The sequence below is a fragment of the Glycine soja genome, chromosome 11 (genome assembly GCF_004193775.1).
Source record: "Glycine soja cultivar W05 chromosome 11, ASM419377v2, whole genome shotgun sequence".
Classification (NCBI taxonomy): Eukaryota; Viridiplantae; Streptophyta; class Magnoliopsida; order Fabales; family Fabaceae; genus Glycine; species Glycine soja.
Window position 1 is genome coordinate 45,726,184 of NC_041012.1, and position 13,257 is coordinate 45,739,440.

The 13,257-nt window shown below is 28.8% G+C and overlaps 1 protein-coding gene across 1 annotated transcript; it reads left to right on the forward strand.

Annotated features, from left to right (window-relative positions):
* Positions 1 to 2,870: 2,870 nt before the first annotated feature.
* On the forward strand, positions 2,871 to 4,438 carry LOC114374053 (probable disease resistance protein At4g19530). Its single transcript, XM_028331646.1, has 2 exons — positions 2,871 to 3,483; positions 4,003 to 4,438. The coding sequence occupies exons 1-2, from the start codon at positions 2,990 to 2,992 to the stop codon at positions 4,109 to 4,111; spliced, it is 603 nt and encodes a 200-aa protein (XP_028187447.1). The 5' UTR covers positions 2,871 to 2,989; the 3' UTR covers positions 4,112 to 4,438.
* Positions 4,439 to 13,257: the final 8,819 nt, after the last annotated feature.

A 13,257-nucleotide genomic window follows, 5' to 3' on the forward strand; every position in this document is an offset into this window, starting at 1 on the left:
ACAGGAGAACCTCGAAAAATATGCCCTGCACGTGCTACTTGAACTTCAGGGGTTTAATAAATAGATAGTAGTAACAATAAGAAAAAACGATGTTGAATAAATAGACTAAACTATTTGTTTACATATTTGAATAAACGATTGCTGAATGAATTATTTCTGTTACTTTATTTTATTTAACAATTAACAATGACTCTTAAATTGAATTAAATTTTGCCAAAATTTTAAGGGATTTTTTCTAGCGGTGGAACAAGAATTCAATAGAAACCCGCTACGGCCGCTACGCAATATTGCAGCTGTACAAGATTCAGTACAAAATAGAAGAAAACCCTTTTTCAAGAGATCAACTTCGACCTTACCCTTCTTTCACGTGATCTTTCATCTTTGTACTCCATGCCATCTTACATTGTCTGTGATATACTTCAACCTCCTTCTCCTTTTCTATTCTAACCTCCTTTACCATTTATTGTAGAATATCTTTCATCTCTCCTTTTTTGAAGACAATCTTATTAGTTATATACTAAATATGAATATTTGAACCTATTCTAAATATTAAGTAAAGAAAAAAATATATATCAAGAATTTGTATCAACTTACGTATACTAGTCAACTAACATGTTGATCTTCTTTGTATAAATAAAGAAATATGAATCGGTTAGAAACATTAATTTAGATAATTTAATAGAAAATACTGTAGTTTTTTTTTTACTGTAGTTAGTTAATTATGCGACACCCAATTCCAACTTTTCTTATCCCAGCTTGGCCAAATTTTTCTGCTCTGATCGAGAGACACTTCTGTCATGACTGCCGGGAAATATACTTTGATTTCAATAAATTAATTCTATAATTACATATTAGGCAGGTAAAAACTAAGATTATATTTAACTTAATCTTTTATTTCATGATTAGATACGTTTTAAGTTAGTGAGAAATGGAGATTGATTTGAGTACCAAATTGTGCTAGGAAACCAAGGAAGTGAGAAGGTAACATTACAGGAAAAAAACCATTATGCAGTCTAACAAGTTTGACAAGTCTAATTTGTTGGAAGCGCACGTTCACCTCCACGTTCTTTTAATTAATTAATTTTATTATTTTTTAAAAAATTAGTTATTTTGAATCTGGTCCATTTTCTATCTACATTCATCCAAATATATTTGCAACCACCGTCAGAAACAAATCGCGTATCCATCATTTTTATCTCGTACCCATCATTTATCTCGGATGGGGTGCTCTCAGTTTTGTATCACCAAATCCACTTCTCTATTCAGAAAAAAATACACCATCTATTCAGAGTGAGTAAGGGTCTGGAAGAGTGCGCCGCTTCCCGTTCAAGTTGCAATGGCTGGAGATACGCTTGTAATTCTTTTTAATTTCTGCTATTTATCTAAATATGTTATTTAAATTTATTTGCATGTTTAGATCAGTATATGTATTTTTTACATAATTCACATAATTATGTAGAAACAGACAAATGCTAATTTATGTACTATATTTTTAAATTCACGAAGTCAAGTTTTTCGAAAGAATATTCAAGTATCCAAGTATAAGATGCTGTTTTGAATAGCACTGTGTGACATGCTCTATAATTCAGATGAAATTGCCTATCAAACAACTTGTAGAACACACATAAGAATTAGTGATCATGCCAAAATTCTCGTTAATTCAAACAGTATTGGTTTGTTTCTAGGTTTATTTCGATATGGAATTTTTTAATCAACTAGGTATGAGAAAAGTCGTGATCAGTCATGACTTGAAATTGTCTAATTCAAACAGTCAAAGGAAGAAGCACCCTGGAGTTTGCTTCTTTTAATTTGCAATTAATCTATTGAGGCTGAGCCATCGACACAAATATATGGTTGACTAATCAAGAACTCAAGAAAGCCATTCAATATATGTTGTGTGCTTTGTATGCACAGATAGACAAGTTGGTCAAAAGCTAGAAAGCAAATAAAAGAAATTCTTGGCGCAGCCAAGACGAAATTACTTTGAACATGTACAGAAAATTAGGGGACAAGGCACACAGTAGTTTAAATGCCCTTTTATTTTTTTCATATTGTTCCAATGGTCCACCCAAAATACGGAGAAAGTACGTTTGTTCCATCGTTCAATAGATTAATTCGTGTCTCATATGGATCACGTCAATGTTCACATGTGAGTGAAACACAAACTAAAGGACCAACGTGTTTGAACCGGTAGACTCTCTTCAGTATAGAACCTAGAGTTGGGGGTCTAATTTATTGCTTCTCTCATCAGTCAAAATCTACAAAACCGTTAAGAAACTTTTGAATCTCAATAATTTAATTTTGAACAAAACTTTGATTGAATTCTTTCATATTTTTAGTATTGTTCTTTAATTAAAATTAGATTTACATATTGGTAATATCTGCTTACATTTAATATAAACTTTTAATATGTAAATTATCAAAATGAAATTCTAATTTTAATTGGAGAATAATAAACTCACATATCAACAAAAATTGTTCTAGTTGATAATTAATGAATTCATATCTTACAAAGATGTCAATTTGATTCTTATTATTGGTGTGAAAATTTTATTGGTGGATAAATATATAAATCTTGAAATTTATTCTGATTTGAGAAAACTCTCATAATCCAGCTTACATAATTAAAAAAAAAACAACAAATTCACTTAGGTTTCATCCTTTAACTTTTTCCATGTTTTCAAAATCAAATGTGGCCAAGCCAACGTAAAACTAGATTGAATATCCCACCCAAAGAACTTTAAACAAGCAAGACCAAAATAGATCGATGAAAGAGAAAATTATATATTTTTTACATATCTAAATTATTATTAAAAAAATCACGATGCACCCCTATAAAAGGGACCCCCCCATCAATTCAATAGATACCCATTTCATTATCGTCATAAAAAGCCATAGCCCACAAAAGAAGCAATAAAAAAACAACAGCTTAATCATCAAGAATACACACACACAAATCCCTAGCTATATATTTTCTTAAGCATCCACCATGCAACGTAACATGGCAATGAGCTTCTTCCAACGCAGGTTTTTCAGCCAGCAAAGGCGAACACAAATGGTGGCAAGGCGAGTGGTGGAGCCGTGTGATGTGTTCCTGAACCACAGGTGCATGGACACAAAGAAAACAGTGGCTACTTTGCTCTATGACCATTTGAAGAGACACGGCTTCAACCCTTTCTTGGACAACAAGAACATGAAGCCAGGGGACAAACTGTTTGAGAAAATCAATAGGGCTGTTATGGAGTGCAAGATTGGAGTGGCGGTTCTCTCGCCACGCTACACCGAGTCCTATTTTTGCCTACATGAGCTTGCACTTCTTCTGGGCTGCAACAAGAAGGTCATTCCCATCTTCTGCGACGTTAAGCCTTCGCAGTTGCGCGTTCTCAGCAACCCTAAGTGGTCTGAAGATGAAGTTCGACGATTCAGATTGGCTCTTGAGGAGGTTAAGTTCACCGTTGGACTCACGTTCAACTCCTCAAAAGGGTAACTTTTTCTTATGCAAGTCTAAATTTTACACATGGATTAGTCAATCAGGAAAACATTGTTAATGTAATTTTTAACTTTGTTATTATAAAAAAAGAAGAAGAAGGTATGAACTAACATTAAAAAGCAGTTTTAGAATTTTATACTAACAATATATAATCACTAAATTTACTTATAAAAATCAATAAATTTGTCATACATAATAATTTTATGATTGAATAATATTGTAAAAGCTCTTTATCCTATTGGTAGTATTTACTAATTTAATTATATATCTATTTGGCTTTTCATCTTTATAAATATACATGTGATCTATGCTGACATTGCTTTTGTATAAGGGTAATGGAATAAATAAGTATGATTTATTAGCAATAAAGTATTACATATGTATATTAAAGTGAGAATTCTCAAATCAGATGCATTTGAAAGTTTCCACATATGTTAATTAAGTTGCACATAACTTGTTCGATTGTAAGTTGAAGAAATTCTCATATTCAATTTGTTTGTGGTGAAATGCAGGAACTTTTCCGAAATTGTGAATAATAGTTGTGACATCATCATTGGCAGCATGATAGAGCTCCAGAATGAAGAGCGGATGCAGCGTAAAAACTTGCCAATTCCTCTTTAGAACCACGACGACTTCAGAGTGTTGAAGATTTCTAACCATATATATACTTGATCTGGAAATAATCCTTTCCTTGTCATCAGTATAATATGTTTTACACCATATCCTTCTATTAATTATCTGTTAATAAGGTCATAAATACCTAATAATTGTTTGTTCACTTCATTGATTTAATTCTTATTTCAATAAATTCATAATAAATAACATTTTTGTACCATGTATGATTCAGCAAAAGCAATGTAAAGTGCCTCTGTTTTTGCAATTATACTGCTGCTGTTGTATTCTTTTAGTTAAAAGTAAATAAAAAGGTGTATCTCGCTTGTTGGAAAACCCAGGTGTATATATATATGTACAAAAAAAAAGGGAGTATTACTATTATCTGAGGTTAATACAACCGAAGTCGGTATGTGTAACTTTCTTTTTTTTTGGCAGAAGATCTGTGTAACCTAAAATCAGTAATAAATAAAGATGAAACATAAAAAAATAAAACATAATTAATACAGCATAATTTTAACGTGAAAACTCCATAATATCAAAGGAAAAGTCGAGACATATATACTGCATAAACATAATCTTTTTACTCTACAATAGGATAACATTATAAAGTTATCTTTCAATCATATCGTTTGAGATATATCTTTCTCTTACTTCTCTCTCTTTTTGGGATTGCAATTATTTCTCTTCTTTAAAGAAAGTTTGTCACAACCTTTAGAAAAGATAATTAATTAATGAACCCTTTAAAGGATAATTAATGACCTCTTTATAAAAAACGTTTTGCTTGAACCTTTCATTTTAGCAAAAGTTATTTCAATCTAAGGAACCATAACATATGTACATATTTCATAGTACTGTTGTGATGATGAATTAAACTGTTATGCAATACCAACAGAATGAAACTAAGGTTTATTTTATATATACCAGAAATAGGTCAACCCTCCAGAGACACTAGGGGAATTTATTTTATTTAATAGTAGGGGATACAAAATGTTTATGTTTTCTCCACATGATTACTTTTGTTAATAAAGGGGGAGGAAGTATTGTGTAATAATTAAGGCTTCGTTTGGCTGTTACGCATTAATATTGTTTATAATATGTCAGCTTAGGATAGAGATATATACAAGGTAGTTAAGCATAACAAGAGCTTAATGTTGGGATAATCAATCTAAATTTCCAAATATTAATGTAATCAAATGAAAAATCAAGAGTACTGTATATTCTAAGAGGTGGTGAATGCATTTTAATTAAACAAGGAGTATTTTTTTGGCGTTGATTACTGAATATTAAATTGATTAAATTAACCAAATTAAACTAGTCGTTTAAATAAGAGGAAGTAAACCAATATATATAATTTCTTGACATCTTGTTATTGGACGGACAGAGTCAAGAATCAAAATATATAGCACTTGTATCCATCGCCTTTGAATGCATCTCTTGATCGTTCATCTCTTACATTAGTATAATGTTTAGAAATTTTGATTGATTTTTTAACGATATCTTCCTCAATTAAAATTTTCAAACTCTATTGTGTTAGAAACAACGCTTAAGATAATGAACAATTGCTTCTTGAAATGTGTATACCATTTTGAAAGATTTATCTGTGATATCTCATATAAGTCTCACAAGATACAATAAAAAATTCTCAAATACAAAGGCTATGAAATTGGCAAAGACAAAAATTCAAACCCAAGAAAAGAGAAAGAATTTTAAAAAAATTATAAAGAAAACATCCATTTTTTTTTTATGTTTTTATTGGCCCATAACCCACATTTCTAAGAATTGTCAATTCAAAGAATTCTCTATTTTTTTGTACATATATTTTTTTATCATTAAATGAATAAAAACTTAATTGCATATTTTACTATCTACCTATCATAATTTTAACCATCCAATTTTTTTCCATGATTTTTATCATCTAAATTTTAAATTTTTATTCATTTTACCTATGTTGACTTGTCACTAAAAATATTAAATAAAAAAATAAAATGAGATTGTTTTGTCCCTGAAATAATAATAGTTGTATTAAAATATGCAATTAAGTCATGATTAAAATTTGTAAAGTAATTTTTTTATTTTTAAGATATTAAATGTATTTATTTTATATATAATAATCCTTTTATGAAATACTAACTAAATTATAATTTTGATCTCCTTTTAATTCTCAATCCACGATTCTAGTTGTTCTTATTTTTTGTAATTTAGTCCCTAAATTTTAAAAAAGTTGTAATTTTAATTTAATCTTTAGTTTTTCATATCTTTAATTTTTTTTAATTTTGATTCAATTGAATCCTAAACTTAACATATTCATTTATGATACCATCAAGAAATAATTTGATAAGCTAAAATATAAAAAATAAATACAAAATTAAATATTGAATTAAAACTGTGAATTTTTTAAGATGTGAGGAGTACAAGTCCTGAAAAAAAATTGAATACCAAAATTATAATTTATCCTAAAGTATTAAAATAAAAACACATTATAAAATGATAGAACATTACTTTAATTGAAAATTGAAAACGTTCATTTCAATAAATGAAATCGATTTTGATCTAGATATGTAATAACTACAAAATCTAAGCTAATTTGATAGTCAATTTTGGCTAATAATGATTATAATTTCTTCACTTTGCTATTATTTTCAATGAAATAACGAAGAAATTAATATCTTTGTAATTTTTTATTAGCAGAAGTCAAAAAAAGAAGATTTCAAGTGTTTTAGATGAAAATTGATGCAAAAACTGAAGAAAAAACATTGAAAAAGGAGTTGGAAGAATTGAACAGCTCACTCAGCGTGCAATTCAGGCTTAGCGCGCACCTTTTTTTGGCATGCAAGTTCAGGCTTAGCGCGTAGTCTCGCTCAGCATGCAATCCATGCTTAGCACGAAGAAGATCCATGAGGAAGCCTAAAGACGCGCTTAGCTTGAAAACCCGCGCTAAGCGCGAAGTCAACGTGAAAGATAAACTACCGACCTATAAGAGGAGTAGGAAGCAAAAGTAAAAGACACCGAGTCTCAAAGCTCTCTAATGAAAAAATTCAAAGCCTGAGTCTATCCCTTAGGAGAAATCCTCCTTCTTAGCTATTTCCCCCTTTCTTTCTTCTAGTTATCTAGCACCTTCTTTCATCCATTTTAGTCCCTGAAGTGTAAAGTCTCTCATGACTACGAGAGGATAAACCCTAAGCATGAGTCTATCCCTTAGGAGAAATCCTCCTTCTTAGTTATTCCCCCCTTTCTTTCTTCTAGTTATCTAGCACCTTCTTTCATCCATTTTAGCCCCTGAAGTGTAAAGTCTCTCATGATTATGAGAGGATAAACCCTCCTCTGTTGGGAGCCTGGCAGGCCAAACTCTTGTAATGCAATTCTTTTTCATTATCTATCTAATGTAATCTTGTTTCTATTATTCTTCTAGAGTAATGTATTAAAAATGATTATTTTCTAAAAGAACTGAGTAGGGGTATCTAAATAAATTTATTGTTAAAAATAGATTGATATTTGTTTTGCTCAATTTTTGCATCTCTAACCCTAATGTGGTTTATTATTTGTATCTTTGCAAAAAAAATTGAGAAAAAAGAATAAATAAATTAAGTTCTTCATACGGGAAATCAAAGATGAAATATTTTAATAGATGTGGATGGAAACAAAAATTCCATTAGATAGAGAAAATTATTAACATTATATTACAAGTAGTTTTAGCATGCTAGACTCTAACATTATCACATCCTGATTTCATCTTTATGCATTTTAATCATTGTTTATTTTTTTTGTTATCTCTTCCTTTTTCCTTTACTCCAATTTTTACACTTAGCATTTTGTATCTTCTCTTTTTCTTCTGATCGCTTAATAATTGGAATTATTGGAATTGTAATACTTAAGTATAATTAAAATTCATGTGGATCCGATACTTGAACTTTTAATTATTTTACTACTTGAAATAATTTGATGCAATAGTTAACATGCAAAACAAATGGTATGCTAAATAGCTTGCCGTTTAAGTGGGCTAACTTGTATAGCCATGCATTTAGTTGGACTACGCGCAGAATTTCTATCCTAACAGCCTGCAATTGAGCTAATTGGTTCGGCCGTTTGGCTGCAATATGCCTAGTTTTTATTTTTTAATACTTGGATTTTTATTTTGTCAAAATGGTTTGAGAGCAAGAACAAAATGGCTATTTTTTTACTTTAAAAATAGCTTAAATATTTTAATTTCAATTTTTTATAAGGTAAATGAGTTGATCCATAAACCCATGCATCAAGAACATCAAGCCTAAATAATAGGAGGTTTGGATAATTTGTATGGAATGTTTAGCTTCAAACTCCATTATAACCGTTGTGAAAAATAAAACATATCTTATAACCTAAATCCTAACACTCAATAGAGTTTAAATGCACAAGTTAAATGGGAAAATTACACGAAGAATTAAAATCAAAAGAATTTTATGATTTATAATAATTATATTCAACTTAAATAAAATTATCTACCCTCAATATTCTACATAAAAAATCAAACGATTTACACCTCAAATAATGACAGCACTAATTTTCTGTATGTTTGAGATTCAACTGTGTGTATGTTTGAAGTAAATATTACAAACTTTAGTTTGAGTCAAACTTAAGTTTGTAAAAGAATGACAAGTCTTGTTTCTGCAAAATTGAATAATAAATAAAATGTTCCTTTTAGGCATACTTTGAGGGATAACAAATTTTGATTTTAAACTGATTTTACTCTCAAATATATTTTTGAATCCTTCCACCAAAAATCTAAACATAAGTTGCATAGGATCTTTATTTTAAGGGTACTTAAAAGTAATTCAATTTTTATTTAATATATATAAATATTAAAATAAATTTTTTATGCAGTTACTTTTTATAACTTCTAAAAAATTAATAATTAATTAATAGAATATAATATCATAAGTTGTATCTACATATATTAGAATATTTATTTAAATTAATATATTTTAAAATATGTATGCTCCTGTTGTATTCAGAATAAAATTTGTACTTAATCAAATTATGTGAATATTAAAATAGTGTTAAATCAATTTAATAAGAATTTATTTAAAAATAATCCTTTGAAATTGGACCCTATTCTTGACTTATTCATTTGTTTATTTTCTTAAAAACAACAACAACAACTTACGAAACAGAACCTAATTTCATAAAAACAAATGAAGGTTCATTGTCTTTATTGGTTATTTGAATAACATAACACGATGATGAAAAAGAAATATGCTTAAATCAGTCTCTCCTGAGCGAAATTACTCCTAGTTATTCTAATCAAATTTGATGTCAATGAGGCTTTTGTTCCTAGAAATTCAAGCTACAACTAGCATGTAAATTAAACATTAGAAACATTTGATTAACTGCAATTTAGATGTAAACGTATCATGGCAAGACATTTCAAAAGAAGAAACTATAGAGTAGTTTCCAAAGGCTAATGAACACATACATCAAATTTCAAAGCCGATTCCACTCTTTTTTCCATGAGACTAGAATGCCCTATGATGGAAAATAATAGTTTGAGAGAATCCAAGAAGGCCTTTCTCTTATGAGCCCGTAGATGGTGCATCCAATCACCACTCCCATCTCTGCAGCATGTTGGAACATCATTGGCCTTAGAAACACTCCCCACAAACCTATCACCACCATCACCATCTCTGCCACTAAACACATGCTTGATCTCTGGCTAATATCAAAATATGTGCCTTTTTCTTTTGTGTTGATTTTGCCTTGCTTCTGAGAAATCTATGATCATTTGTTCTACCTAATGTATATGCAAGTGGGTTTACGTAATTAAGAAGGCCTAGTCAGTTTTTTTTTTTTTTTTTTGTGGATTTAGGACACTGTTGCTTTCCTCTCTGCCTACACAACTAACAGTCTTCACTCTTCAACTATGAAAGGAGGGTGAGTCTTTGTCCTTTTGTCAATATCTCAAATCTGAAAATTTGGGTGGACTGGCTTTATGTCACATATAATCATATATCCAATATTGGTATTGATAAAGAGGACAAAATTAAGTAGGTTCGAAAATGTTGGTTTATTATTATTATTATTAAGAATGTATATTTTGCTTTTTAAAATTACCAGAGTAGTATACTGCTATACTTTTAACCTAAGGTTTTATTGGTTTGAATGATATTGAATTTATATTTGTTAAATTAAATCTTGAGTTTAAACTTTGTGAATAAAACAAAGTGAATATATCTTATAAAAAATTAATATGATTAGGTAAGTTTTTAAGTAGAGATTAATCATAAAAAAATCAATAAATATTTCGCAACTATAATATGGTAATCCAAAAATGTAGTATAATATAATAAAAAAAGTTCTTGTATGAGTTAATTTTAGTTTTGTGAAACCAATTTCGGCAATTAAAAAACGTCACAATTTTTTTCGGTGAAAACCGTCCAAATTTGTTTTTACAAAATCAAAGTGGATTTTCAAAAAATTTATTATTGCCATGAATTTAATTTTTTTTAAAAAGTATATTACTATAGTAATTTTAAAAGTAAAATATAACATTTTAGTAAAAAGGCAAAAAATGACTGTACATGAAGTGGAACCCTAGACGTCAGGTACAACTGGGCCCAATTATAAATTGAAAACAAGAAGAAGAAAAAAAGGGTCCTATACATACCTGTGAATGGCCCAGACATACATCTTTTTTTTTTTCTGTAATCAAGTTCACTTTCAACTGGGACACAAAAAGATACGGACCAAGAACAAAAACTTGACTTTTGAAATTAGCACACTAAAGCCCAGGGAATTATAAGGTTTGTTCTAAATTATGAGTAAATTTGAATGTAGTAGTTGGAGATATTTTATAATGTGAAGAGTTTTTTGTTTTGGTGAACATGTGAACTTAGTTTAGTTTGGCAAAACATTACTTGCTAGAAAAGCTGATATCAATATTCTAAAAAATGAAGAAAAGACAATTTCATATTCACGATATATAAGAAATCTTAATAAGATCAGAAAGAAAAATTCAGAGTGTGATCAAGGGTATTGTCTGGAAGTTTATCTCTAACGCTGTCACACAAACCAAAAACAATAGGTATGCGTATGATCAGAGATTTAATTGCAGGTTCCTGTATGTAGAAAAACATTTATTATAAATATTTATTTCTTAAATAGATTTTAGTATTTTAAGATATTAGACTTTAATTTAATAAAAATTATATCATGGATTGATAAATGTTAAATATGAGTTATTTTGATAATAAAAATATATTAAAAATATTTTTAAAAATATTTATTTAGCAGTTATCTTTGGCTTAAATGATAAGAATTGATATTTTTGTTATTTATGGGTTACAGATATTAAAATGATGGATAAAAAGAGAGAAAAATCGAGAAAATATAAAAGATATGAATAAGAAAAATTTTCAGCATCAAGCCAAGTCGACTCCAACAATGGTAAGAAGGGAGTCAAGCCAATAAGGAGACACACAATCCACATATAGGGGCTAAACCCCTAGTTAGGGCCTAGCAGGCCTAAAAAACCAAAGTGATGTATGATGTACTTCATATTTATCAATGCAACAAGATTATTTTTCAGATTTTTCTATTCTATTATCTTTTCTGCTTTTATCTTGCATTATTCGTCTTTATATTCTTTTAGGGGTTAGACGTTCGGAAGAGGCTAACTTCTAAATAAGATTTAGAGAAAATACGTATGCATTAGTTTTAGGAGTTAGACACTTAGAATAAGATAACTTCTAATAGAACAAAAAAAAAGAATTTCATAAGAAAGTCATTGTTAGACATAGAATGATTATTTTATGTCCATGCATTCTTGCAAATATATGAAATTCATACTTCATGCATTTTATTTGTTGAGTCTTTACAAATGAATTTGGAAGATAAATAAATAAAATAAGTTTGTCATGGTGAGGAATCATGAGTAAGTAAATCAACAGATGTGAGTATAATAAAATCACCTAAATTTATAAAGAAAAATCGTAAACTCATGCATCCTAAACAAATAAGGCTTTTGCATTAATCTAAGTTCAAACGAAATCTACGTGGATTCGACGCTCGGACTTCCAATATTTTATTACTTGTAAGATAAATTATACACTTGAGAACGAGTTAACATGGATTCATCTAAAAAAAGAAAGAAAAAAAAGTAGACAATGAAAAAATAAATTAAAAAAAACCTTTGGACTCGCTACCAGACAATGGAAAAATAACAAAATAATGTATTGTATTTTCTTCTTTGCCCACATGAGTCCTGATGGTCGTCTTCACAAGTATCAATATAGAATTCCTTAGCGTCTCTTTTTTGTTGTGTGTTTTTAGTTGTTTTGGCTTGGTTTGAAAGTGCAGGTTTAGATTGAAATTTACAAAGTAAAATTTAGATACAGATTGATTGAACTAAAAGCCTTATTTATATCCACGTACAACTCTCGGAAAGAACAAACATCAGGTGGAATATTCAACTAAATGATGAGATTGAGTTTCGTACTTCGCTCCTGAAGCAAGGCCCGCAATTATATTGACTTTCTTTTTAAATTAAAGATTATTATTTATTTATTTTGAAGAAATTTGATTTGAATATTATATCCTTTACTAAATTTTTGCTATTATATAAGAGTGACGCTATTTGTTACGAAAAAAACAATCATATAAACTGTACCAAACATAAAATGGACGGCTGTGATTTTATAAACTAGTTATTGATTAAAAGATTACAAAACATGTAAAAGGATATTTACGAAAATTAAACGTCGTGCGGCTATTATAAAATCCACTTTCTCTACAAACAGTATTTTCCATTATATAATTAGTTTTTATTTCTTAATTTTTCTTTTTAAATTATAAAACAATAGTAATCTTATAATTCATCAAATTTTAAATATTATACTATCAGTCTTTATCTCTTGACTTTTTTAAATTATAAAATTGATAGTAATTTATTTTTTATAGAAATCTTATCTAAATATCTTATCAAATTTTAATTATTCTACAATCATTTTTTGGGACTTTGTTAAATTTTTATTTTTATTTTTCAAAGAATTCTTATTTTTTTCAAATATCATATAAATAAGTGTTATTGGACTCACTAGAGATATTTATAATTCACAAATTCAAAAACACACAACAACACTTGCTATAATCAAGAGAGAGCCATGACATTAACAGGAGACAAA

What these genes read in the sequence shown, in the direction of transcription:
- LOC114374053 (XM_028331646.1), top strand. Translation starts at nt 2,990, where the DNA reads ATGCAACGTAACATGGCAATGAGCTTCTTCCAACGCAGGTTTTTCAGC. An exon ending in ACGTTCAACTCCTCAAAAGG is followed by an intron (nt 3,484 to 4,002) that starts GTAACTTTTTCT and finishes GGTGAAATGCAG; the next exon opens with GAACTTTTCCGAAATTGTGA.